At 43.7% G+C, this 26,930-nt stretch overlaps 1 protein-coding gene across 3 annotated transcripts; it reads left to right on the plus strand.

Annotated features, from left to right (window-relative positions):
• Nucleotides 1-13,580: 13,580 nt before the first annotated feature.
• LOC123044530 (uncharacterized) lies at nt 13,581-19,083 on the plus strand. 3 transcript variants are annotated; one of them, XM_044467290.1, is made up of 16 exons: nt 13,581-13,948; nt 14,494-14,554; nt 14,661-14,783; nt 14,863-14,898; nt 15,017-15,166; nt 15,320-15,406; nt 15,477-15,595; nt 15,703-15,804; nt 16,164-16,280; nt 16,365-16,418; nt 16,583-16,649; nt 17,666-17,719; nt 17,992-18,081; nt 18,321-18,386; nt 18,483-18,515; nt 18,771-19,083. In XM_044467290.1, the coding sequence occupies exons 3-16, from the start codon at nt 14,691-14,693 to the stop codon at nt 18,903-18,905; spliced, it is 1,203 nt and encodes a 400-aa protein (XP_044323225.1). In that variant the 5' UTR covers nt 13,581-13,948; nt 14,494-14,554; nt 14,661-14,690; the 3' UTR covers nt 18,906-19,083. The 3 variants fall into 3 exon arrangements, with proteins under 3 accessions (XP_044323225.1, XP_044323226.1, XP_044323227.1); XM_044467291.1 differs by having other exon boundaries at nt 14,515-14,554; XM_044467292.1 differs by having other exon boundaries at nt 13,587-13,948; nt 15,323-15,406.
• Nucleotides 19,084-26,930: the final 7,847 nt, after the last annotated feature.

The raw sequence follows: 26,930 nt of genomic DNA on the forward strand, positions 1-26,930 counted from the left end.
CTACATTTACATAGTGCTAACAAGGTTTCTCATAGCCGAGCACACCATAATGTTCAGTCATGATAGAGCAGCCTTAGATAAACACAATGATGGAAATGGGCCTGGCTCGATTAAATTGTTGACCAAAGCAAAATTGAAGTGAGGGAGGTAATTCAACATCATATGGGAATGGTACCTAAAAATCTGTAAAAAAAACATACATGTGTACATGTAGATACAACAATCGCTTCGATGCAGACTTTAGCATTAGCCTTCTAGTGAGTACACATGGGCGTATACTTGCACCTCCGTTAGTTTCTAAAAAACATAACTCTCCGTTACAAAGGTTCATTAAACAAAAACAAATGCCGCTTACTGAGTAGAGTCTGCCAGCCATTAAACTCCAACTGCTTGTTGGTACCATGTGGCTAGTCCTCAAATGTTATCGTGCTCCTAATGTGTCGCACCTTCAACTCTGCAGACCAAACAATATCAATAGTTCAACATATTTACAAATGAGATTAGAAGAGCTCCCATCTGTTACCTTTTCTTGGCCACTGGTTAGTACCGAATGCCCTGGCTCGCGGATCATGAACATTCCCATGACAAGTAAGCATCTAGCAACAACAAAGGTGCACATGAAGTCTGAACTCTGGCTTGTTCTTTACCCATCGTGTAATCTACTTCCAATGCACCTGTTCTTTCCATCTCCAATTAAGTGCCCTTGGTAAAATTCTATTTGGTCCTACAACTCAATTAGCCTGCCGAACAAAAAAAATGTATTTAATAACTGTTGCTTATATAGTACTCATGCTAGTTTATTTGTTGGGACACAACATTTAGCAATGACAAGAGTATTCAATACCAAAATATACCTGCCAATTCATCACAGAAAATTTAAATATCACTATACAGGACATGGCAAAATTGAAGGGAGACGCAAGGTTACATCAAAATGGATAGTTTAGAGATGCGCAACAGCCTATACCAGTCAAGCTACATCATAAGCTACAAGAAAGATAACAAGTGGGGAGTAGAAGACATACCCTTCCTTCTACTAAATCATGCATGCCAATGTTGACACAGTACATCCAATGGCTTGTGCAGAGTTGAGGCACAGCGTATGATTTTCATTCCAGTCCCATGGGTTAAGAACTCTTTTCTTATTTATTGTTCTCCCATCAATGGTTCCAGGTATAGCTACATTGAACAACCTATTGACAAACGATCCAGCAATGAATTAACATCAACAAGGGCTAGCAGACAATTTATGTGCAAAGAGTAAATGAGCAGGACTCTATAGCTATCTAGAAAGCCATCTCATGGTCTGGAAATGACACCATCCCTAATAAGCTGATTGCCGGATGGGTCAATTGGCAAGTTCTTCTTCAAGAATGGGTTTTCACCTAGATAAGTGTTAACATGTGCCACATAAGAAGAATTCCCCACCTGGTTGAGATTGTGCAGCAGCGTAGTATGGTGGATTTGAGGACCGATGGTGAATTCCTGCTACCACCAGCGGCCAGCCCCGCCACCGACGCCGTGGAGCTCACCCTTGCTTGCAGATTCACAAATATCGATCAGACAGGAGCGCATTTGTTCATCTCTTGAACCACAAATACATAAACACATTGGGTTATGGGTCTCTGGGGTCAAAACATGATTATGACAAACTGATGGATAAATAGCACGAACTGAAGATAATCTGGACACAAATTTGTTACTTATCCATCTTCTCTCAAATGTGAAAAAAAAACCCGAATGGATCTGCTGTACCAGTGACAGGAATGGTGGCACAACAAATTGGGGGATGACCTGTGAAACTAAGGATGGGTGAGGTGCGTTCAATCTTGAGACGGATATGACAGTAGTGTTGGGGAACGTAGTAATTTCAAAAAAAAATCCTACGTACACGCAAGATCATGGTGATGGCATAGCAACGAGAGGGGAGAGTGTTGTCCACGTACCCTTGTAGACCGTAAGCGGAAGCGTTATGACAACGCGGTTGATGTAGTCGTACGTCTTCACGATCCGACCGATCCAAGCACCGAACGTACGGCACCTCCGAGTTCAGCACACGCTCAGCTCGATGATGATCCCCGGGCTCCGATCCAGCAAAGCTTCGGGGATGAGTTCCGTCAGCACGACGGCGTGATGATGATGATGATGCTCTACCGGCGCAGGGCTTCGCCTAAACTCCGCGACGATATGACCGAGGTGGAATATGGCGGAGGGGGGCACCGCACATGGCTAAGGAATGATCCGTAGATCAACTTGTGTGTCTATGGGGTGCCCCCTGCCCCGTATATAAAGGAGGGAGGGGGAGGCCGGCCGGCCCTTGTTGGGCGCGCCAGGAGGAGGAGTCCTCCTCCTAGTAGGAGTAGGACTCCTCCTTTCCTACTCCTACTAGGAGGGGAAGGAAGGGGGAGAGGAGGGGAAAGAAAGAGGGGGGCGCCCCCCCCCTCCTAGTCCAATTCGGACCAGAGGAAGAGGGGGCGCGCGGCCCTTCCTGGCTTCCCCTCTCTCTTCCCACCAAGGCCCATGTGGCCCATTAACTCTCCGGGGGGGTTCCGGTAACCCTCCAGCACTCCGGTTGGCTCCGAAATCACCCGGAACACTTCCGGTGTCTGAATATAGTCGTCCAATATATCAATCTTTATATCTCGACCATTTCGAGACTCCTCGTCATGTCCGTGATCACATCCGGGACTCCGAACAAACTTCGGTACATCAAAACTTATAAACTCATAATAAAACTGTCATCGTAATGTTAAGCGTGCAGACCCTACGGGTTCGAGAACTATGTAGACATGACCTAGAACCATTCTCGGTCAATAACCAATAGCGGGACCTGGATGCCCATACTGGTTCCTACATATTCTATGAAGATCTTTATCGGTCAAACCGCATAGCAACATACGTTGTTCCCTTTGTCATCGGTATGTTACTTGCCCGAGATTTGATCGTCGGTATCCAATACCCAGTTCAATCTCGTTACCGGTAAGTCTCTTTACTCGTTCCGTAATGCATCATCCCATAACCAACTCATTTGGTCACATTTCTTGCAAGGCTTATAATGATGTGCATTACCGAGAGGGCCCAGAGATACCTCTTCGACAATCGGAGTGACAAAACCTAATCTCGAAATACGCCAACTCAACATGTACCTTTGGAGACACCTGTAGTACTCCTTTATAATCACCCAGTTACGTTGTGATGTTTGGTAGTACCCAAAGTGTTCCTCCGATAAACGGGAGTTGCATATTTCTCATAGTTACAGGAACATGTATAAGTCATGAAGAAAGCAATAGCAGCATACTAAACGATCAAGTGCTAGGCTAACAAAATGGGTCATGTCAATCACATCATTCTTCTAATGATGTGATCCCATTAATCAAATGACAACACATGTCTATGGTTAGGAAACATAACCATCTTTGATTAATGAGCTAGTCAAGTAGAGGCATACTAGTGACTATATGTTTGTCTATGTATTCACACATGTATCATGTTTCCGGTTAATACAATTCTAGCATGAATAATAAACATTTATCATGATATGAGGAAATAAATAATAACTTTATTATTGCCTCTAGGGCATATTTCCTTCAGTCTCCCACTTGCACTAGAGTCAATAATCTAGATTACATAGTAATGATTCTAACACCCATGGAGTCTTGGTGTTGATCATGTTTTGCTCGTGAGAGAGGCTTAGTCAACGGGTCTGCAACATTCAGATCTGTATGTATTTTGCAAATCTCTATGTCTCCCACTTGGACTTGGTCCCGAATGGAATTGAAGCGTCTCTTGATGTGCTTGGTCCTCTTGTGAAATCTGGATTCCTTTGCCAAAGCAATTGCACCAGTATTGTCACCGAAGATCTTCATTGGTCCCGATGCACTAGGTATGACACCTAGATCGGTAATGAACTCCTTCATCCAGACTCCTTCATTTGCTGCTTCAGAAGCAGCTATGTACTCCGCTTCACATGTAGATCCCGCCACAACGCTTTGTTTAGAACTGCACCAACTTACAGCTCCACCGTTTAATAAAAACACGTATCCGGTTTGCGATTTAGAATCGTCCGGATCAGTGTCAAAGCTTGCATCAACGTAACCATTTACGACTAGCTCTTTGTCACCTCCATATACGAGAAACATATCCTTAGTCCTTTTCAGGTATTTCAGGATGTTCTTGACCGATGTCCAGTGATCCACTCCTGGATTACTTTGGTACCTTCCTGCCAAGCTTATTGCTAAGCATACGTCAGGTCTGGTACACAGCATTGCATACATGATAGAGCCTATGGCTGAAGCATAGGGAACATCTTTCATTTTCTCTCTATCTTCTGCTATGGTCGGACATTGAGTTTGACTCAACTTCACACCTTGTAGCACAGGCAAGAAACCTTTCTTTGCCTGATCCATTTTGAACTTTTTCAAAATTTTGTCAAGGTATGTGCCTTGTGAAAGTCCTATTAAGCGTCTTGATCTATCTCTATAGATCTTGATGCCCAATATGTAAGCAGCTTCACCGAGGTCTTTCATTGAAAAACTTTTATTCAAGTATCCCTTTACGCTATCCAGAAATTCTATATCATTTCCAATTAATAATATGTCATCTACATATAAAATCAGAAATGCTACAGAGCTCCCACTCACTTTCTTGTAAATACAGGCTTCTCCAAAAGTCTATATAAAACCATATGCTTTGATCACACTATCAAAACGTTTATTCCAACTCCGAGATGCTTGCAGCAATCCATAAATGGATCGCTGGAGCTTGCACACTTTGTTAGCACCTTTTGGATCAACAAAACCTTCTGGTTGCATCATATACAACTCTTCTTCCAGAAATCCATTCAAGAATGCAGTTTTGACATCCATTTGCCAAATTTCATAATCATGAAATGAAGCAATAGCTAACATGATTCGGACAGACTTAAGCATCGCTACGGGTGAGAAAGTCTCATCGTAGTCAACCCCTTGAACTTGTCGAAAACCTTTCGTAACAAGTCAAGCTTTATAGACAGTTACATTACCATCAGCGTCAGTCTTCTTCTTAAAGATCCATTTATTCTCAATGGCTTGCCGATCATCGGGCAAGTCAACTAAAGTCCATACTTTGTTTTCATACATGGATCCCATCTCAGATTTCATGGCCTCTAGCCATTTTGCGGAATCTGGGCTCATCATCGCTTCCTTATAGTTCGTAGGTTCATCATGGTCAAGTAACATAACTTCTAGAATAGGATTACCGTACCACTCTGGTGCGGATCTTACTCTGGTAGACCTACGAGGTTCAGTAGAAACTTGATCTGAAGTTTCATGATCAATATCATTAGCTTCCTCACTAGTTGGTGTAGTTGTCACAGGAACCGGTTCTTGTGATGAACTACTTTCCAACAAGGGAGTAGATACAGTTATCTCATCAAGTTCTACTTTCCTCCCACTCACTTCTTTCGAGAGAAACTCCTTCTCTAGAAAGGATCCGATTTTAGCAACGAAAATCTTGCCCTCAGATCTGTGATAGAAGGTGTACCCAATAGTCTCTTTTGGGTATCCTATGAAGACACATTTCTCCGATTTGGGTTCGAGCTTATCTGGTTGAATTTTCTTCACATAAGCATCGCAGCCCCAAACTTTAAGAAACGACAACTTTGGTTTCTTGCCAAACCACAGTTCATAAGGCGTTTTCTCAACGGATTTTGATGGTGCCCTATTTAACGTGAATGCGGCCGTCTCTAAAGCATAACCCCAAAACGATAGCGGTAAATCAGTAAGAGACATCATGGATCGCACCATATCTAGTAAAGTACGATTACAACGTTCGGACACACCATTTCATTGTGGTGTTCCGGGTGGCGTGAGTTGCGAAACTATTCCGCATTGTTTCAAGTGTAGACCAAACTCGTAACTCAAATATTCTCCTCCATGATCAGATCGTAGAAACTTTATTTTCTTGTTACGATGATTTTCCACTTCACTCTGAAATTCTTTGAACTTTTCAAATGTTTCAGACTTATGTTTCATTAAGTAGATATACCCATATCTGCTCAAATCATCTATGAAGGTGAGAAAATAACGATACCCGCCGCGAGCCTCAACATTCATTGGACCACAAACATCAGTATGTATGATCTCCAACAAATCAGTTGCTCGCTCCATAGTTCCGGAGAACGGCGTTTTAGTCATCTTGCCCATGAGGCACGGTTCGCAAGTACCAAGTGATTCATAATCAAGTGATTCCAAAAGCCCATCAGTATGGAGTTTCTTCATGCGCTTTACACCGATATGACCTAACAGGCAGTGCCACAAATAAGTTGCACTGTCGTTATCAACTCTGCATCTTTTGGTTTCAACACTATGAATATGTGTATCACTACTATCGAGATTCAATAAAAATAGACCACTCTTCAAGGGTGCATGACCATAAAATATATTACTCATATAAATAGAACAACCATTATTCTCTGATTTAAATGAATAACTGTCTCGCATCAAACAAGATCCAGATATAATGTTCATGCTCAACACTGGCACCAAATAACAATTATTTAGGTCTAAAACTAATCCCGATGGTAGATGTAGAGGTAGCGTGCCGACCGCGATCACATCGACTTTGGAACCATTTCCCACGCGCATCGTCACCTCGTCCTTAGCCAATCTTTGCTTAATTCGTAGTCCCTGTTTCGAGTTGCAAATATTAGCAACAGAACCAGTATCAAATACCCAGGTGCTACTGCGAGCATTAGTAAGGTACACATCAATAACATGTATATCACATATACCTTTGTTCACTTTGCCATCCTTCTTATCCGCCAAATACTTGGGGCAGTTCCGCTTTCAGTGTCCAGTCTGCTTGCAGTAGAAGCACTCAGTTTCAGGCTTAGGTCCAGACTTGGGTTTCTTCTCTTGAGCAGCAACTTGCTTGCTGTTCTTTTTAAAGTTCCCCTTCTTCTTCCCTTCGCCCTTTTTCTTGAAACTGGTGGTCTTGTTAACCATCAACACTTGATGCTCCTTTTTTATTTCTACCTCCGCAGATTTTAGCATTGCGAAGAGCTCGGGAATAGTCTTGTTCATCCCTTGCATATTATAGTTCATCACAAAGCTCTTGTAGCTTGGTGGCAGTGATTGGAGAATTCTGTTAATGACACTATCATCAGGAAGATTAACTCCCAGTTGAATCAAGTGATTATTATACCCAGACATTTTGAGTATGTGTTCACTGACAGAACTATTCTCCTCCATCTTGCAGCTATAGAACTTATTGGAGACTTCATATCTCTCAATCCGGGCATTTGCTTGAAATATTAACTTCAACTCCTGAAACATCTCATATGCTCCATGACGTTCAAAACGTCGTTGAAGACCCGGTTCTAAGCCGTAAAGCATGGCACACTGAACTATCGAGTAGTCATCAGCTTTGCTCTGCCAGACGTTCTTAACGTCGTCAGTTGCATCAGCAGCAGGCCTGGCACCCAGCGGTGCTTCCAGGACATAACTTTTCTGTGCAGCAATGAGGATAATCCTCAGGTTACGGACCCAGTCCGTGTAATTGCTACCATCATCTTTCAACTTTGCTTTCTCAAGGAACGCATTAAAATTTAAGGAACAACAACACGAGCCATCTATCTACAAACAAATATAGACAAGCAAAATACTATCAGGTACTAAGTTCATGATAAATTTAAGTTCAATTATTCATATTACTTAAGAACTCCCACTTAGACAGACATCTCTCTAGTCATCTAAGTGATCACGTGATCCAAATCAACTAAACCATGTCCGATCATCACGTGAGATGGAGTAGTTTCAATGGTGAACATCACTATGTTGATCATATCTACTATATGATTCACGTTCGACCTTTCGGTCTCCGTGTTCCGAGGCCATATCTGTATATGCTAGGCTCGTCAAGTATGACTTGAGTATTCCGCGTGTGCAACTGTTTTGCACCCGTTGTATTTGAACGTAGAGCCTACCACACCCGATCATCACGTGGTGTCTCAGCACGAAGAACTTTCGCACCGGTGCATACTCAGGGAGAACACTTCTTGATTATTAAGTGAGAGATCATCTTAAAATGCTACCGTCAATCAAAGCAAGATAAGATGCATAAAGGATAAACATCACATGCAATCAATATAAGTGATATGATATGGCCATCATCATCTTGTGCTTGTGATCTCCATCTTCGAAGCACCGTCGTGATCACCATCATCACCGGCGCGACACCTTGATCTCCATCGTAGCATCATTGTCGTTACGCCATCTATTGCTTCTACGACTATCGCTACCGCTTAGTGATAAAGTAAAGCAATTACAGGGCGTTTGCATTTCATACAATAAAGCGACAACCATATGGCTCCTGCCAGTTGCCGATAACTTCGGTTACAAAACATGATCATCTCATACAATAAAATATAGCATCACGTCTTGACCATATCACATCACAACATGCCCTGCAAAAACAAGTTAGACGTCCTCTACTTTGTTGTTGCAAATTTTACGTGGCTGCTACGGGCTTAGCAAGAACCGTTCTTTCCTACGCATCAAAACCACAACGATAGTTTGTCAAGTTGGTGCTGTTTTAACCTTCGCAAGGACCGGGCGTAGCCACACTCGGTTCAACTAAAGTGAGAGAGACAGACACCCGCCGGTCACCTTTAAGCAACGAGTGCTCGTAGCGGTGAAACTAGTCTCGCGTAAGCGTACGCGTAATGTCGGTCCGGGCCGCTTCATCTCACAATGTCGCTGAACCAAAGTATGACATGCTGGTAAGCAGTATGACTTATATCGCCCACAACTCACTTCTGTTCTACTCGTGCATATAACATCAACGCATAAAACCTAGGCTCGGATGCCACTATTGGGGAACGTAGTAATTTCAAAAAAAAATCCTACGTACACGCAAGATCATGGTGATGGCATAGCAACGAGAGGGGAGAGTGTTGTCCACGTACCCTCGTAGACCGTAAGCGGAAGCGTTATGACAACGCGGTTGATGTAGTCGTACGTCTTCATGATCCGACCGATCCAAGCACCGAAAGTACGGCACCTCCGAGTTCAGCACACGTTCAGCTCGATGACGATCCCCGGGCCCCGATCCAGCAAAGCTTCGGGGATGAGTTCCGTCAGCACGACGGCGTGGTGACGATGATGATGCTCTACCGGCGCAGGGCTTCGCCTAAACTCCGCGACGATATGACCGAGGTGGAATATGGTGGAGGGGGGCACCGCACACGGCTAAGGAACGATCCGTAGATCAACTTGTGTGTCTATGGGGTGCCCCCTGCCCCCGTATATAAAGGAGGGAGGGGGAGGCCGGCCGGCCCTTGTTGGGCGCGCCAGGAGGAGGAGTCCTCCTCCTAGTAGGAGTAGGACTCCTCCTTTCCTACTCCTACTAGGAGGGGAAGGAAGGGGGAGAGGAGGGGAAGGAAAGAGGGGGGCGCCGCCCCCCCCCTCCTAGTCCAATTCGGACCAGAGGGAGAGGGGGCGCGCGGCCCTTCCTGGCCGCCCCTCTCTCTTCCCACCAAGGCCCATGTGGCCCATTAACTCTCCGGGGGGGGGGTTCCGGTAACCCTCCGGCACTCCGGTTTTCTCCGAAATCACCCGGAACACTTCCGGTGTCCGAATATAGTCGTCCAATATATCAATCTTTATGTCTCGACCATTTCGAGACTCCTCGTCATGTCCGTGATCACATCCGGGACTCCGAACAAACTTCGGTACATCAAAACTTATAAACTCATAATAAAACTGTCATCGTAACGTTAAGCGTGCGGACCCTACGGGTTCGAGAACTATGTAGACATGACCTAGAACCATTCTCGGTCAATAACCAATAGCGGGACCTGGATGCCCATACTGGTTCCTACATATTCTACGAAGATCTTTATCGGTCAAACCGCATAACAACATACGTTGTTCCCTTTGTCATCGGTATGTTACTTGCCCGAGATTTGATCGTCGGTATCCAATACCCAGTTCAATCTCGTTACCGGTAAGTCTCTTTACTCGTTCCGTAATGCATCATCCCGTAACCAACTCATTTGGTCACATTGCTTGCAAGGCTTATAATGATGTGCATTACCGAGAGGGCCCAGAGATACCTCTCCGACAATCGGAGTGACAAAACCTAATCTCGAAATACGCCAACTCAACATGTACCTTTGGAGACACCTGTAGTACTCCTTTATAATCACCCAGTTACGTTGTGACGTTTGGTAGTACCCAAAGTGTTCCTCCGGTAAACGGGAGTTGCATATTTCTCATAGTTACAGGAACATGTATAAGTCATGAAGAAAGCAATAGCAGCATACTAAACGATCAAGTGCTAGGCTAACGAAATGGGTCATGTCAATCACATCATTCTTCTAATGATGTGATCCCATTAATCAAATGACAACACATGTCTATGGTTAGGAAACATAACCATCTTTGATTAATGAGCTAGTCAAGTAGAGGCATACTAGTGACTATATGTTTGTCTATGTATTCACACATGTATCATGTTTCCGGTTAATACAATTCTAGCATGAATAATAAACATTTATCATGATATGAGGAAATAAATAATAACTTTATTATTGCCTCTAGGGCATATTTCCTTCAAGTAAGTGGGTTTGTTCGTCGGCCGCCCATAACAGTACGCAATGAGACAGTGAGAGGTCGATGAAGACGGCGGCATGGCGATGCAAAAGCCGACACAGATCGGTGAGGGGCCGTCGTGGATGATTCGTCACGTCGCGAGCACCCTTGCCCGCGCCAGGCGGCGGCTCGGGCGCGATGGACGGGCTCGGCGGCGGCTCCCGCGGCGGCTCGGGCGCGACGGACGGGCTCGGGGGCGGCTCCCGTGGTGAAGGGCCTGGCGGGCGGCTCCCGGGGCGACGGGCGCGCCTGCGGGAGGCGGCAAAGGGTCGGCGGGGCGGTTCCCGGGGCGACGGGTGCGGCCACTGGCGACGAAGGGCGCGGCCGCGGGAGGCGGCTCCGGGCGCGGCGACCGGCGGCGCGAGGCTGCGAGAGGAACGACGGGGCGGCGAACAGCACGGGAGGAGGAGGATGGGGCGAGAGAGGTTGAGGAGGGGGCGAGAGACATGCGGGGAGAGGAGGCGAGAGGGGTCGTGCGGGAGGAGGGAGAGGTCGTGCGGTCGTGTGCGGGCAGCGTTTTTTTAACGGCGGGTCAGATTAGCTATCGATGGATTGGTGGCTTAATGCGTGGCTTGTTGTGTTAAACACGAGAGGATTATGGGCCATCAGATATTATAGATGGACGGATAAAATTGTTTGTATCTGCCCCTCTTTTTCTTTTATAGTGGTAGGATACTTTAGATGGCTTGTTTTCCTTTGTACTTTTGTAGATAAAACAACCCTTTTATGTTGGACAATCACCAGAGTGGGGAGCTCAATGTAGGGCAAGGTATATTTAAAAAAAAGATATACAAGATTAGTCCAAAGAATCATTTTTTGCAAGTAACCCATTTATATTATTATTATTTTTTTATCCGAGGTAAAGCAAGGACAATTTGTTCACTAAGGTCCATGTCGGAACAACCATTTGTACCCCGTCAAAAGATGATCGAAGCATAGAATTTTACACGAGATTAAAATAATGTTTTCATCGGTGATTACACGAAATATAAAGTAGTGGTTTCATCGGTGAAACCAACTTATTAATAAAAGTGCCGGTAGTATCTCAAAATGAGCGGGCGCAGCAACGCGCGCCATCATGTTCTAGTTACATCCAATGGTTCAACGACTGTGGGAAGTTGAAGGTGACACGTCGCGTGAGAGTACATTTTACACTTGGCTCGTATCATGATTACGTTAACTGCGATGTCGTACCTATGCAAGCTTGTTCGTTATTGTTAGGTCGACCTTGGCAATATGACAATAGTGTTATTCATCATGGTAGAACAAATTCATATGCTCTCATGTTTGAAGGAAGAACTATTAACTTGCTACCCATGACTCCAGATGAGATAGTAAAAGATGAGAAACCTAGAACTCAAATGTATAACGGTATAAATAATAAAGCATCTAGTTGTAATCAAGTTGACGTTGTGCATGCGTTGCTCGCTTTTAATTCTACTTTTTATGATTTGGGCATGCCAACCGGTGATATATCTACTGGATCCACCACTATGTTGGATTGTACACACGAGAACATTGTTGCTCTAAGTGTCCCTGATATTCATGCTATTTCATTTCTTATACCTGTTGCACCGATTGTCCAATATTACAAATCATTTTATCAGGGGACATGCTTCGCTTCAATTTGCACATCTAGTAGCTTGTTTTGCCCTGTTTGGTTTGCTCGGTTTTATAAATTACAGATTATGAAAAGCCGAGGACAGCTTTGTTATCAAGAAAGGAAGGATGATGTGGACATAGTTATTATAGATATGTCTACAAATATTACAGGACATATTTTTCAGGTGATTTCTAGTAATAAATATTTAATTATTTGTTTTAATAACGAGCACAAATATACTACAAATTTATTTGTTATATGCAGAATCAAAGAAGATTTTGACAAGGACATACATGCTATAGAAACAACTACTATCATCTCAAGATTTTACTACCAGAAACAAATCCAACATATATGCATTCATGCCACGCTCCAAAATGAGCTAGTGTCATGCAATGCAACATGCAAAATGGGAGTGCCCATTGCCTGTACGCATGTGTTTGCATGCCTCCAGAAGCAGCCACATAGATGGGCCTGGGCCTTAATTGCTCATGTGACGCTGGGTGGTGGGTGCCAGGACGAGTGTCGTCCAAGGTGGGCTGTTGCTACACGGCCGAGTCCGTCCGTGCTTTGGAGCCGCCGTCGAGTTCATCTATCTTTAATAAATAGTTAGTCTACGTTAGGGTTTAGACTCGGGTTTTGTTTAAAAAAGTTTAGCTATTGCTATTTTTATTTGTCTTCGCTCGTAGCGGCTAGTGCGATCGTCAAGACATCCTATCGAAACCCTATCTTGTGAGATTATTCCATCTAGCATATTCACAATTTCAGATTGCTTGGCTATTATTTTCTTGCATGTTCTTCGATTTTCTTGCAGGAAAAATCCCTCGTGGATAAGTCGATCACACCGTTGGCTCGGTCGATAACGCCGTGGAGTTGGTTCAGCGATTGCCGTGGATATCAGTCGTGTACGGTTGGTAGCGGCATCGTGAGGGTCAAGTCCCATAAAAATCGTAGTTATCTTCTCTCATTAAAAGATCGGGTCCCCGGTTCACATCACTTGATGTCTGTAAGAGTGATTTCTTTTTTTGTTTTTGTTTTTGGTTCGGGGACTGGAGCAAAGAAGAGAGGGTAATTTGTAAGAGTAGCAAACTTTTTTTTAGTGGTAAGAGTAGTTTTTTTTAGTGTAGTGGTAAGAGTAGTGCACTTTTATCTCGCAAAAAAAAGAGTAGTACACTTTTTATTTTTGAGGAGAGTAAGAGTAGTGTACTTTGTCAAAGACTCGAGAGTAGTATTGAAACTGAAGCAACTGGTGGGTCGGGGCCTCCACAGGAATTCCTGGGCCGCGCGGGGGGCCGAGGGAGGGAACCAAGAAACAAACTGAGCGGAAAACCCGGTCGTGGCAGGCAGCCCAGCCGATACGGGCTGCTCGCATCGCGCAACCCCCCATCGCTTGTGACTGAGCTGGCGGCACCACCCCGGCGCTGCGTCTCCCTCCTCTGTCAGTCGGGTCGTCGTCACCTCGCGTGGCGCTGCTGCGAGTGACGGGTGCGGGTGGGAAGGCGCCACACGTCGCCCTTCCTCTGAACGTCGCTGTCTCGCCCGCTCCAGCGGCCGCGTCTGGCTCCGCCTCCGCCCGTGCCCGTGCCTTTCCCAACCTCTCTCCAAAGCATTTCCTCCTCCTCCACGAGATAGCAGCGGCGCCCGTGCCCGTGCCCTCCGCGCGGAGGTCCACTACTCGTCGCTCGTCCGGCCGGTTGCCCCATCCGCCTCCGCGGTATTGCCCCCTCTCTTCTCCTCGTGCTTCGTATCTCCGTATATTGATTGATTGGGGGTTCGAGATTTCTACACTCCGATCGTGCGCTGGCTGCGTGAACCCGCGTTTCCAAATCCCACAGAGCGCCTCGCCGCGAGCTGCGAGTGGAGGGTCGCGCCGCAGCCGCAGCCCGCAGCCATGAAACATAGGACAATTTCGTCGCGGGTGTGTAACCATCGCCACCGACGCGGCAATACATGCTTGCTCGGTGCTTTCCCTTTGTTTTTTCATTGAGGGGTCGGTCTTTTTCTTTTGTTGCTCACGCAAAGGGAACAAAGCGAATCACATTTTGAAAGCGAATGTCGTTGTTCCTCTGTTCTGTTGAAGTGTATATGTAGATTGGCTAGTCTTTTCCATCAGTTCGGACTTTTAGTTGCGTTGGCTAGTGCATGAAGCTTAACATGGTCGTGGTGTTTTATGTCCATCCGTCAGCGTGGAATGGAACGTGCAACCTAACTTCTCTTATGTGTCTCATGGTGTCTGAAAACATACTCAACTTTCTGCAGTTTTTCATGTCGTGAATGCAGGGTTTCATAAAGAGCGAGAAGTAGTGCCCAGTGGGATAAGGTGGGTTCCCCTGTGCTCCTTTAATTAATGCTTTATTTGTATTCAAATCTACAGCCGCTCAGCTCTCTATGTGTGAGCTGATGACACTATCTGCTTGGTTCCGCAGAATGGTCACAGGAGCTATCACTGCTCTAAGATGAGACTGCGGCTGCGTCTGCTGGTTCTGTGCTTGATGATAATCCTATTTGTGGTCTACAACATGGCAAGCTACCAACGCAGACAGACTGTGGTAACGCTCGATCGTTTGTAAAATTCCCCGTTATATTCTGCTCGAGAGACGACGCTCATCTGATTATGCGCTGTTACAGTTGGATGAAGACGCTCCCCCGTTTGATACGATGATGGTATGTGAACCCATTGTCTCCACCAAAAGGACCAAGTTGTTTTGTTTGCTGTGGTAATCTTGAAGCAGATACTCATTTGTTGCTGAGGCGTTGACCGTGGCTCCATTGTACATATCAGGGGTCTGACAGGGCTGCTGTTAAGGTATCCGGGACTGGGAGAGCTTCTGCTTCTACTGCTAGGGTCGGGTTTTTGCCTCATGGTATAGTGGAGCCTTACTCCGACATGGAACTCAAGCCATTATGGCTGACAAGAAGCGTGCAATCACAGGTCAGTTGAGCTATTCTGCCTCAGATTGTTGGTTTCAGTACAATATTTCTGTTGGTTTCAGTTTCTGAACGGATTAATGCCTTTAGCTGCTCCCACCTTCCTGAGTACAAGGCCATATGCAGTATTTAATGCTATGTTGGTGTTTTGTTTCAGCAGGAGTCTAACCAGAAAGACAGGTGCTTGATTGCTATCCCTGCTGGTATAAATCAGAAGAAAAGTGTAGATGCTCTTATGAAGAAGGTACTTCGTTTAGTACTTCTTCCAGCAGTGATTTGTACATACAATTATCATGTAACTCTTGAATGCTCAGTTTCTTGCAGAGAACTTTACAGCTATATTGTTCCACTACGATGGGAAGGTCAATGAGTGGAATGATCTACCATGGAGTAAAAGTGTGATACACATCGCTGCTTCTAATCAGACAAAATGGTAAGGCCTCTTTCTACCCTTGCACTGAACTAAGAGTCGGACCTTGACTATCTATAATTTGTATCGATCTGGTATCATTTAACTTCGAGATGACATCTATCTTTTAGGTGGTTTGCTAAAAGGTTCCTCCATCCTGCTGTCGTCTCCATGTACAAGTATATATTTCTTTGGGACGAAGATCTTGAAGTAGATAATTTTAACCCAAGAAGGTATATATGTGTTGCATGAACCCCTGTATTGTTCTTAAACCTGTCATTTCCTATCTGTCATTAAAAATATGCCTAGTGCCAAGGTATCAGTCAGGAATGTGTTCAAACTGCATGTATTCAGCTCTTAAATCCTGGTCCAGGCAACTACAGCCTACAATATAAACTGGCTGTTGCTGCCTGGTACGTGCTAGGCAGCCAAGTTATATCTGTTTTGAAAATGATGCAACTAATTTGCATATTACGTCTAGAATGTCAACATTGGAGTGTATTGTTCTAATGCCCCCCCCCCCCTCGCGGTGTAGATAGTTTGATCTGTTGATTCTCTGTACCAATTTGTCTAACATTCTATTTTGGAGCAGGTACTTGAATATAGTCAAATCAGAAAGGCTGGAGATATCTCAACCTGCTCTTGACCCTAAGTTATCTGAAATTCATCATCCGATAACTGTTCGTAAGAAAACAGGGAATTTCCACAGGTAGATTTTATGTAATGCAATGCTCTGTTTGCTTGATTTGAAGTTTACAGAATAACTAAATTAAGAATATGTATAATTTGGCAGAAGAGTCAGTCGGGCTAATAAAGATTGTTCAAGAGAAGGGCCACCTTGTTCTGGGTACGTTTTCTTCTTTCTTGTGGTATTACATCTACTTTCCTGGTTGACCAATTCCAGTAATTACTAGTTGATCTGGTGTAGACTGTAGTACACTAGCATTTCTTACTGCTTAAGGACCGTACACTAGCAACGAACCTGCATCTCTAACAATTAATTGATTTCAGATGGGTCGAGGGCATGGCACCGGTTTTCTCGAAATCTGCTTGGCAATGTGCTTGGCATCTCATCCAGGTAAGGGTTAAATCTTTTGATAAAGATTGTTCACATTTGAGGAATTAAACCAAGTTGTAGAGCTTTTATGTTGATTACTCCATAGCCATGGGTAGTACAATATGGCATAAGCCAGGGACTTCGGGACCCTGTCTGTGGTTTGTCCCATGTTTAACTTGAATAACTCGTATTAACCATGTATGGAGGAGTGGGGATGGAGCCAACAGTTAGTGTCTTTTGGACTAGGGTACCGTCATCCTTGTTAGTGTTAAAATCAGTTAACATCTACTCCCTCTGTAAAGTAATATGAAATCATTTAGATCACTACTTTAGTGATCTAAATGATCTTATATTAGTTTACAGAGGGAGTATTTACCATGTTCCTTTTGTTATTGCTCTGGAGCACAAAATCAGTTAATATATCTATACAAAGCATTAAAACACTTACTTTTTTTGTGGGGACTAACTAGCCTTATTAGTTCCAACATTTTCTAGAATTTCTGAGATTCATGTGCAGGGTTAGTTCGGATGTATCTTGCTGGTAACTGTCTGGCATATTTCTTGACGGGGATGATTGAAACATGTTGTGATTGCTGCACTTGTCAGGAACTACTCCCTCCGTCCCATAATATAAGAACATTTTTTACACTAGTATAGTGTCAAAAACGCTCTTGTATTATGGGACGGAGGGAGTAATTCGTGGTATGGCTAACTGTTAAACAATAGGGACATAAGACACTGACATGTAATGCAGAAAAACTCGACCTAGCGGAGGGCGATGGGAAGCCCCATATGACTTTGCATTAAGAAGTCGATAGCGAGCACTCGCGTAGGCCAGACCCCTAATGCACGTGGGATGGGCACATACCACTAGCTAACTGAGCAGGGCTAAGTTCTTCATAAAACAGTGGCATATAATCAACCTACTCTTTAGCAAACGTTTGTGTCACTTTACAATAGGACATTTTTTTGTCTTCTGCCTAATTGATTTTGTAGGATTATTCCAGCCATTGAAACATCTCTTGTAATGTGTACAGAATGATCTTGTCCATGGATGGGGTATTGATTACAAGTTTGGATATTGCGCCCAGGTATTATATTGGTGACATTTATATAGCCATAGCATGCTTTAAATTTAAAGTTTCCAAAGCAAAGGGCATTTACGATGTAGTTACTGTCCACACTATTGCTCTTTCTGCTTGAGGTAATTTGACCTAGAGGAATGGCACTTTTCTGGATTGCTTATGTCCTTATTTAGGCGATTTTTGGATTGACGTACTTAAGCAGTATGGTGAACTCATTGTCTAAATAAGACATCGTTCGCAAGGGAGTTCAATTAAAGTTTCCCTTTCAATTGTTTTAGGGTGACAGGACAAAGAACATTGGAGTAGTTGATAGCGAATTTGTAGTCCATCGAGGTGTACAGACATTAGGAGGTTCTGCAATGACAAAGGTTCGTATAAGCTTCTGTTTTCTTAGTCACAACCCTGGCATCCTGTCAAATGTTATGGCGGACATGATCGATTGCCTTGGTTGACAGGTGGAAACTGTATGAATTATGAGTAGATGGCCATGGAAATATCACTTGATAATCTTAAGGACAATGTCAAGCTTACATCTGCATTTTCAATCATAATGATGTAGGACGTGATGCTGATGTTTCCTCTCATGTTTGCTTTTGAATTGTAACAGCGTACCCGTGGCAAGAACTCGCATGCACTTCGCCAGAAAACTGCTCAAGTGCAGCAACAAACGAGAGTATGTCTTTGCCTGAATGCAGAATGCACATTCCAGATTACGTAATGCGTTTGTTTCTGTGACATTTCCATAACGCATCTCATAACGTGTTACCAGGGGAAGGCAGCAGGCCTTGACATGAGGACAAAGGTGAGCTCACAAATTACTTCGTTTCGGCACACTGCCACATTACACCTGTCTTAAAAATCGATGCGAGCTGAGAGCTCTGGACCTAAAACAGCAACAAGTCTAAACAATCGTCAGCGTTCCACTTGTAAACTACCTCTACTGATAAACTGTACCTAGGAATATCAGGGCAAACTTTATATGCAGTTAACCATGTCATGCAATGATTGACACATCTAGTTTTGGCAGTTTATCACAGTTTGTTGTTTGGCCTAGTAGGTCAGGAGAAAATCGCGGGTGGAGCTTCGTGATTTCCAGAAGCGCTGGGAGCGCGCTGCGAGGGAAGATAGAACTTGGGTGGATCCATTCACTCGCTCCCGGAGAAAGAGGAGGAGCAGGCCAGCAGTAGATTAACACACTTTTCTGCTCACATTTTCTCCCTTTTTCATGTGCTCAGGTCGATTTTGAGACGCCGAATACTCGGCCGTCCAGCTCTGTGCAAAACGTTGTGAACACTGCGTGCTTACAGGCGATATTTCCATGACTATATGAGAAGATACTGTAGATTCGAATGGAAAGTGTCTCATGTGTCTCTGTTGTGCCTTTTTCTCTCAGTTTTGCTATTTCTCATCTACTCCCTCCGTCCCAAAATTCTTGTCTTAGATTTGCCTAGATACGGATGTATCTAATACTAAAACATGACTTGATACATGTGTATTTAGACAAATCTAAGACAAGAATAGGGAGTAGACGAGAAATAGCTACTTCACACCTAATTCTTCAGCCATCGGATTCAAACGCCAAGATTCGTATTTTTACCAGAATTTTTTGGATGAAAGCATGGTGTTGTGCGAGAGGCCTAGTGGCCCACCAGGTGCAACTTTTCATTTTTTTTGTTTTTTCCTTTTATGTCATGTCTTGTTTTTGTTTTTGTGCAGAGCACATCTGCGTCTTTGTTCTATTTCCCTTTCCATCTGGGCCCATTCCTATGTATTTTTTTGTCTTCAGTTTTTTTTCTTGAAAAGCTTCCTTAAAACAGAGTCAAAAGTCATCGAAGTTTGCGAACCAACCTGTGGTTGGATGGTTAGAGGGATTGTGGTATTCCTAGCCCACTAGGGTTCAAGTCCTTGTGCTCGCATTTATTCCTGGATTTATTTTATGATTTCCGGCGATGCGCATCTCCCGTCGATGACGAGGTGCCTACGGTGACTTCGTAAATTTGAAGATGATATGTCGGCTCAGTCTTTCGGAGGTGCTCATAGGGGTAGGGTGTGCGTGTGTGTGTCATAGGGGTGAGTGTATGCGCGTGTACATGAACGCTTGCGTCTATATTGTGTTAAAAAAATCATCGAAGTTCACTTGGGACTGTTGGGTAACGTAGTTATTTCAAAAAATTTCCTACGCACACGCAAGATCATGGTGATGGCATAGCAACGAGAGGGGAGAGTGTATGTCCACGTACCCTCGTAGACCGTAAGCGGAAGCGTTATCACAACGCAGTTGATGTAGTCGTACGTCTTCACGATCCGACCGATCCAAGCACCGAACGTACGGAGCCTCCGAGTTCAGCACACGTTCAGCTCGATGACGATCTCCGGCCTCCGATCCAGCCGAGCTCCGAAGATGAGTTCCGTCAGCACGACGGCGTGGTAACGATGATGATGTTCTACCAGCGCAGGGCTTCGCCTAAACTCCGCGACGATATGACCTAGGTGGAATATGGTGGAAGGGGGCACCGCACACGGCTAAGGAACGATCCGTAGATCAACTTGTGTGTCTATGGGGTGCCCCTACCCCCGTATATAAAGGAGTGGAGGAGGGGAGGGCCGGCCCTCTTCTATGGCGCGCCCTAGGGGAGTCCTACTCCCACCGGGAGTAGGATTCCCCCTTTCCTAGTCCAACTAGGAGTTCTTCCATGTATTAGGAGTAGGAGACAAGGAAGGGGAAGAGAGAAGGGAAGGAAGGAGGGGGTGCGGCCCCTCCCCTTAGTCCAATTCGGACTAGGCCATGGGGGGGCGCGCGGCCTGCCCTAGGCAGCCCCTCTCTCTTTCCCGCAGGGCCCAATAAGACCCAATACTTCTCCCCGGCGAATTCCCGTAACTCTCCGGTACTCCGAAAAATACCCGAATCACTCGGAACCTTTCCGAACTCCGAATATAGTCGTCCAATATATCGATCTTTACGTCTCGACCATTTCAAGACTCCTCGTCATGTCCCCGATCTCATCCGGGACTCCGAACTCCTTCGGTACATCAAAACTCATAAACTCATAATATAACTGTCATCGAAACCTTAAGCGTGCGGACCCTACGGGTTCGAGAACTATGTAGACATGACCTAGAACTATTCTCGGTCAATAACCAATAGCGGGACCTGGATGCCCATATTGGCTCCTACATATTCTACGAAGATCTTTATCGGTCAAACCGCATAACAACATACGTTGTTCCCTTTGTCATCGGTATTTTACTTGCCCGAGATTCGATCGTCGGTATCAAATACCTAGTTCAATCTCGTCACCGACAAGTCTCTTTACTCGTTCTGTAATGCATCATCCCGTAACCAACTCATTGGTTACATTGCTTGCAGGCTTATAATGATGTGCATTACCGAGAGGGCCCAGAGATACCTCTCCGACAATCGGAGTGACAAAACCTAATCTCGAAATACGCCAACTCAACATATACCTTCGGAGACACCTGTAGTACTCCTTTATAATCACCCAGTTACGTTGTGACGTTTGGTAGTACCCAAAGTGTTCCTCCGGTAAACGAGAGTTGCATAATCTCATAGTTACAGGAACATGTATAAGTCATGAAGAAAGCAATAGCAACATACTAAACGATCGAGTGCTAAGCTAACGGAATGGGTCAAGTCAATCACATCATTCTCCTAATGATGTGATCCCGTTAATCAAATGACAACTCTTTTGTCCATGGCTAGGAAACATAACCATCTCTGATAAACGAGCTAGTCAAGTAGAGGCATACTAGTGACACTATGTTTGTCTATGTATTCACACATGTATTATGTTTCCGGTTAATACAATTCTAGCATGAATAATAAACATTTATCATGAAATAAGGAAATAAATAATAACTTTATTATTGCCTCTAGGGCATATTTCCTTCAGTCTCCCACTTGCACTAGAGTCAATAATCTAGTTCACATCGCCATGTGATTTAACACCAATATTCATATCTGTATATGATTAACACCCATAGTTCACATCATCATGTGACCAACATCCAAAGGGTTTACTAGAGTCAATAATCTAGTTCACATCGCTATGTGATTAACACCCAAAGAGTACTAAGGTGTGATCATGTTTTGCTCGTGAGAGAAGCTTAGTCAACGGGTCTGTCACATTCAGAGCCGTATGTATTTTGCAAATATTTTATGTCCACAATGCTCTGCACGGAGCTACTCTAGCTAACTGCTCCCACTTTCAATATGTATCCAGTTTAGAGTCATCTGGATCAGTGTAAAAGTTTGCACTGATGTAACTTTTACAACAAACTCTTTTATCACCTCCATAATCGAGAAACATCTCCTTAGTCCTTACTAAGGATATTCTTGACCAATGTCCAGTGATCTACTCCTAGATCACTATTGTACTCCCTTTCCAAATTCAGAGCAAGGTATACAATAGGTCTGGTACATAGCATAGCACACTTTATAGAACCTATGACTGAGGCATAGGGAATGACTTTTCATTCTCTTTCTATTTTCTGCTGTGGTCGGGATTTGAGTCTTACTCAATTTCATGCCTTTGCAACACAGGCAAGAACTCTTTCTTTGACTGTTCCATTTTGAACTATTTCAAAATCTTGCCAAGGTATGTACTCATTGAAAATCTTATCAAGCGTCTTGATCTATCTCAATAGATCTTGATGCTCAATATGTAAGTAGCTTTTACTGAGGTCTTTTCTTTTTAAAGAATTCCTTTAAAACACTCTTTTATGCTTTGCAGAAAAATTCTACATCATTTCTGATCAACAATATGTCACTCACATATACTAATCAGAAAGGCTGTAGTGCTCCCACTCACTTTATTGTAAATACAGGCTTCATCGTAAGTCCATATAAAACTATATGCTTTGATCAACTTATCAAAGCGTATATTCCAACTCCGAGATGCTTGCACCAGTCCATAGATGGATCGCTGGAGCTTGCACATTTTGTTAGCACCTTTAGAATTGACAAAACCTTCTGGTTGCATCATATACAACTCTTCTTTAATAAATCCATTAAGGAATGCAGTTTTGACATCCATTTGCCAGATTTCATAAAATGTGACAATTGCTAACATGATTTAGACAGACTTAAGCATCAATACGAGTGAGAAAATCTCATCGTATTCAACACCTTGAACTTGTTGAAAACCTTTCGCAACAAGTCGAGCTTGGTAGATAGTAATACCACTATCAGTGTCCGTCTTCCTCTTGAAGATCCATTTATTTAACATGGCTTGCTGATCATCGAGCAAGTCAATCAAAGTCCATACTTTGTTCTCATACATGGATCATATCTCAGATTTTATGGCCTCGAGCCATTTCGCGGAATCTGGGCTCATCATCGCTTCCTCATAGTTCGTAGGTTCATCATGGTCTAGTAACATGACTTCCAGAACATGATTACTACACCACTCTGGTGCGGATCTTACTCTGGAAGACCTACGAGGTTCTGTAGTAACTTGATCTGAAGTTTCATGATCAGTATCATTAGCTTCCTCACTAATTGGTGTATTTGTCACAGGAACTGATTTCTGTGATGAACTACTTTCCAATAAGGGAACAGGTACAGTTACCTCATCAAGTTCTACTTTCCTCCCACTCACTTCTTTCGAGAGAAACTCCTTCTCTAGAAAGGATCCATTTTTAGCAACGAATATCTTGCCTTCGGATCTGTGATAGAAGGTGTACCCAACTATTTCCTTTGGGTATTCTATAAAGACGCACTTCTCCGATTTGGGTTCGAGCTTATCAGGATGAAACTTTTTCACATAAGCATTGCAGCCCCAAACTTTAAGAAACGACAACTTGGGTTTCTTGCTAAACCACAGTTCATATGTTGTCGTCTCAACGGATTTAGATGGTGCCCTTTTAATGTGAATGCAGCTGTCTCTAATGCATAACCCCAAAACAATATTGGTAAATCAGTAAGAGACATTATAGATCGCACCATATCCAATAAAGTGCGGTTACGACGTTCGGACACACCATAACGTTCTGGTGTTCCAGGTGGCGTGAGCTGTGAAACTATTCCACATTGTTTTAATTGAAGACCAAACTCGTAACTCAAATATTTCTCTCCGCGATCAGATTGCAGAAACTTTATTTTCTTGTTACGATGATTTTCCACTTCACTCTAAAATTCTTTAAACCTTTCAACTATTTCAGACTTATGTTTCATCAAGTAGATATACCCATATCTGCTCAAATCATCTTGTGAAGGTCAGAAAATAACGATACTTGCCACGAGCCTTCATACTCATTGGTTTGCATACATCAGTATGTATTATTTCCAATAAGTCGGTAGCTCGTTCCATTGTTCCGAAGAACAGAGTTTTAGTCATCTTGCCCAAAAGGCACGGTTCGCAAGCATCAAATGATTCATAACCAAGTGATTCCAAAAATCCATCTTTATGGAGTTTCTTCATGCGCTTTACACCGATATGACCCAAACGGCAGTGCCACAAATAAGTTGCACTATCATTATTAACGTTGCATCTTTTGGCCTCAATATTATGAATATGTGTATCACTACGATCGAGATCCAACAAACTATTTTTCATTGGGTGTATGACCATTGAAGGTTTTATTCATGTAAACAGAACAACAATTATTCTCTGATTTTAAATGAATAACCGTATTGCAATAAACATGATCAAATCATATTCATGCTCAACGCAAACGCCAAATAACATTTATTTAGGTTTAACACTAATCCCGAAAGTATAAGGAGTGTGCGATGATGATCATATCAATCTTGGAACTACTTCCAACACTCATCGTCACTTTCCCTTCAACTAGTCTCTGTTTATTCTGTAACTCCTGTTTCGAGTTACTAATCTTAGCAACCGAACAAGTATCAAATACTCAGGGGCTACTATAAACACTAGTAAGGCACACATCAATAATCTGTATATCAAATATACCCTTGTTCACTTTGCCATCCTTCTTATCCACCAAATATTCAGGGCATTTCCGCTTCCAGTGACCATTTCCTTTGAAGTGTAAACACTCAGTTTCAGGCTATGGTCTAGCTTTGGGCTTCTTCGCAGGAGTGACAACTTGCTTGTCTTTCCACTTGAAGTTCCCTTTCTTTCCCTTTGCCCTTCTCTTAAAACTAGTGGTCTTGTCAATCATCAACACTTGATGCTCTTTCTTGATTTCTACCTTCGTCGATTTCAACATCACGAAGAGCTCGGGAATCGTTTTTGTCATCCCTTGCATACTATAGTTCATCACGAAGTTCTAGTAACTTAGTGATGGTGACTAGAGAATTCTGTCAATCACTATCTTATCTGGAAGATTAACTCCCACTTGATTCAAGCGATTGAAGTACCCAGACAATCTGAGCACATGCTCACTAGTTGAGCGATTCTCCTCCATCTTTTAGCTATAGAACTTGTTGGAGACTTCATATCTCTCAACTCGGGTATTTGCTGGAAATATTAACTTCAACTCCTGGAACATCTCATATGGTCCATGACGTTCAAAACGTCTTTGAAGTCCCGATTCTAAGCCGTTAAGCATGGTGCACTAAACTATCAAGTAGTCATCATTTTGAGCTAGCCAAACGTTCATAACGTCTGCATCTGCTCCTGCAATAGGTTTGTCACCTAGCGGTGCATTAAGGACATAATTCTTCTGCGCAGCAATGAGGATAAACCTCAGATCACGGATCCAATCCGCATCATTGCTACTAACATCTTTCAACACAATTTTCTCTAGGAACATATCAAAATAAACATATGAAAGCAACAACGCAAGCTATTGATCTACAACATAATTTGCAAAATACTACCAGGACTAAGTTCATGATAAATTTAAGTTCAATTAATCATATTACTTAAGAACTCCCACTTAGACAGACATCTCTCTAGTCATCTAAGTGATCACATGATCCAAATCAACTAAACCATAACCGATCATCACGTGAGATGGAGTAGTTTACAATGGTGAACATCACTATGTTGATCATATCTACTATATGATTCACGCTCGACCTTTCGGTCTCCGTGTTCCGAGGCCATATCTGTATATGCTAGGCTCGTCAAGTTTAACATGAGTATTCTGCGTGTGCAAAACTGGCTTGCACCCGTTGTAGATGGACGTAGAGCTTATCACACCCGATCATCACGTGGTGTCTCGGCACGACGAACTTTGGCAACGGTGCATACTCAGGGAGAACACTACTTGATAATTTTAGTGAGAGATCATCTTAAAATGCTACCGTCAATCAAAGCAAGATAAGATGCATAAAGGATAAACATCACATGCAATCAATATAAGTGATATGATATGGCCATCATCATCTTGTGCTTGTGATCTCCATCTCCGAAGCACCGTCGTGATCACCATCGTCACCGGCGCGACATCTTGATCTTCATCGTAGCATCGTTGTCGTTTACGTCATCTATTGCTTCTACGACTATCGCTACCGCTTAGTGATAAAGTAAAGCAATTACAGGGCGTTTGCATTTCATACAATAAAGCGACAACCATATGGCTCCTGCCAGTTGCCGATAACTTCGGTTACAAAACATGATCATCTCATACAATAAAATATAGCATCACGTCTTGACCATATCACATCACAACATGCCCTGCAAAAACAAGTTAGACGTCCTCTACTTTGTTGTTGCAAATTTTACGTGGCTGCTACGGGCTTAGCAAGAACCGTTCTTACCTACGCATCAAAAACCACAACGATAGTTCGTCAAGTTAGTGTTGTTTTAACCTTCGCAAGGACCGGGCGTAGCCACACTCGATTCAGCTAAAGTGAGAGGGACAGACACCCGCCAGCCACCTTTAAGCACGAGTGCTCGTAACAGTGAAACCAGTCTCGCGTAAGCGTACGCGTAATGTCGGTCCGGGCCGCTTCATCTCACAATACCGCCGAACCAAAGTATGACATGCTGGTAAGCAGTATGACTTGTATCGCCCACAACTCACTTGTGTTCTACTCATGCATATAACATCAACGCATAAAACCTGGCTCGGATACCACTGTTGGGTAACGTAGTTATTTCAAAAAAATTCCTACGCACACGCAAGATCATGGTGATGGCATAGCAACGAGAGGGGAGAGTGTATGTCCACGTACCCTCGTAGACCGTAAGCGGAAGCGTTATCACAACGCGGTTGATGTAGTCGTACGTCTTCACGATCCGACCGATCCAAGCATCGAACGTACGGAGCCTCCGAGTTC

The sequence above is a fragment of the Triticum aestivum genome, chromosome 2B, assembly GCF_018294505.1.
Source record: "Triticum aestivum cultivar Chinese Spring chromosome 2B, IWGSC CS RefSeq v2.1, whole genome shotgun sequence".
NCBI classification, from domain to species: Eukaryota; Viridiplantae; Streptophyta; class Magnoliopsida; order Poales; family Poaceae; genus Triticum; species Triticum aestivum.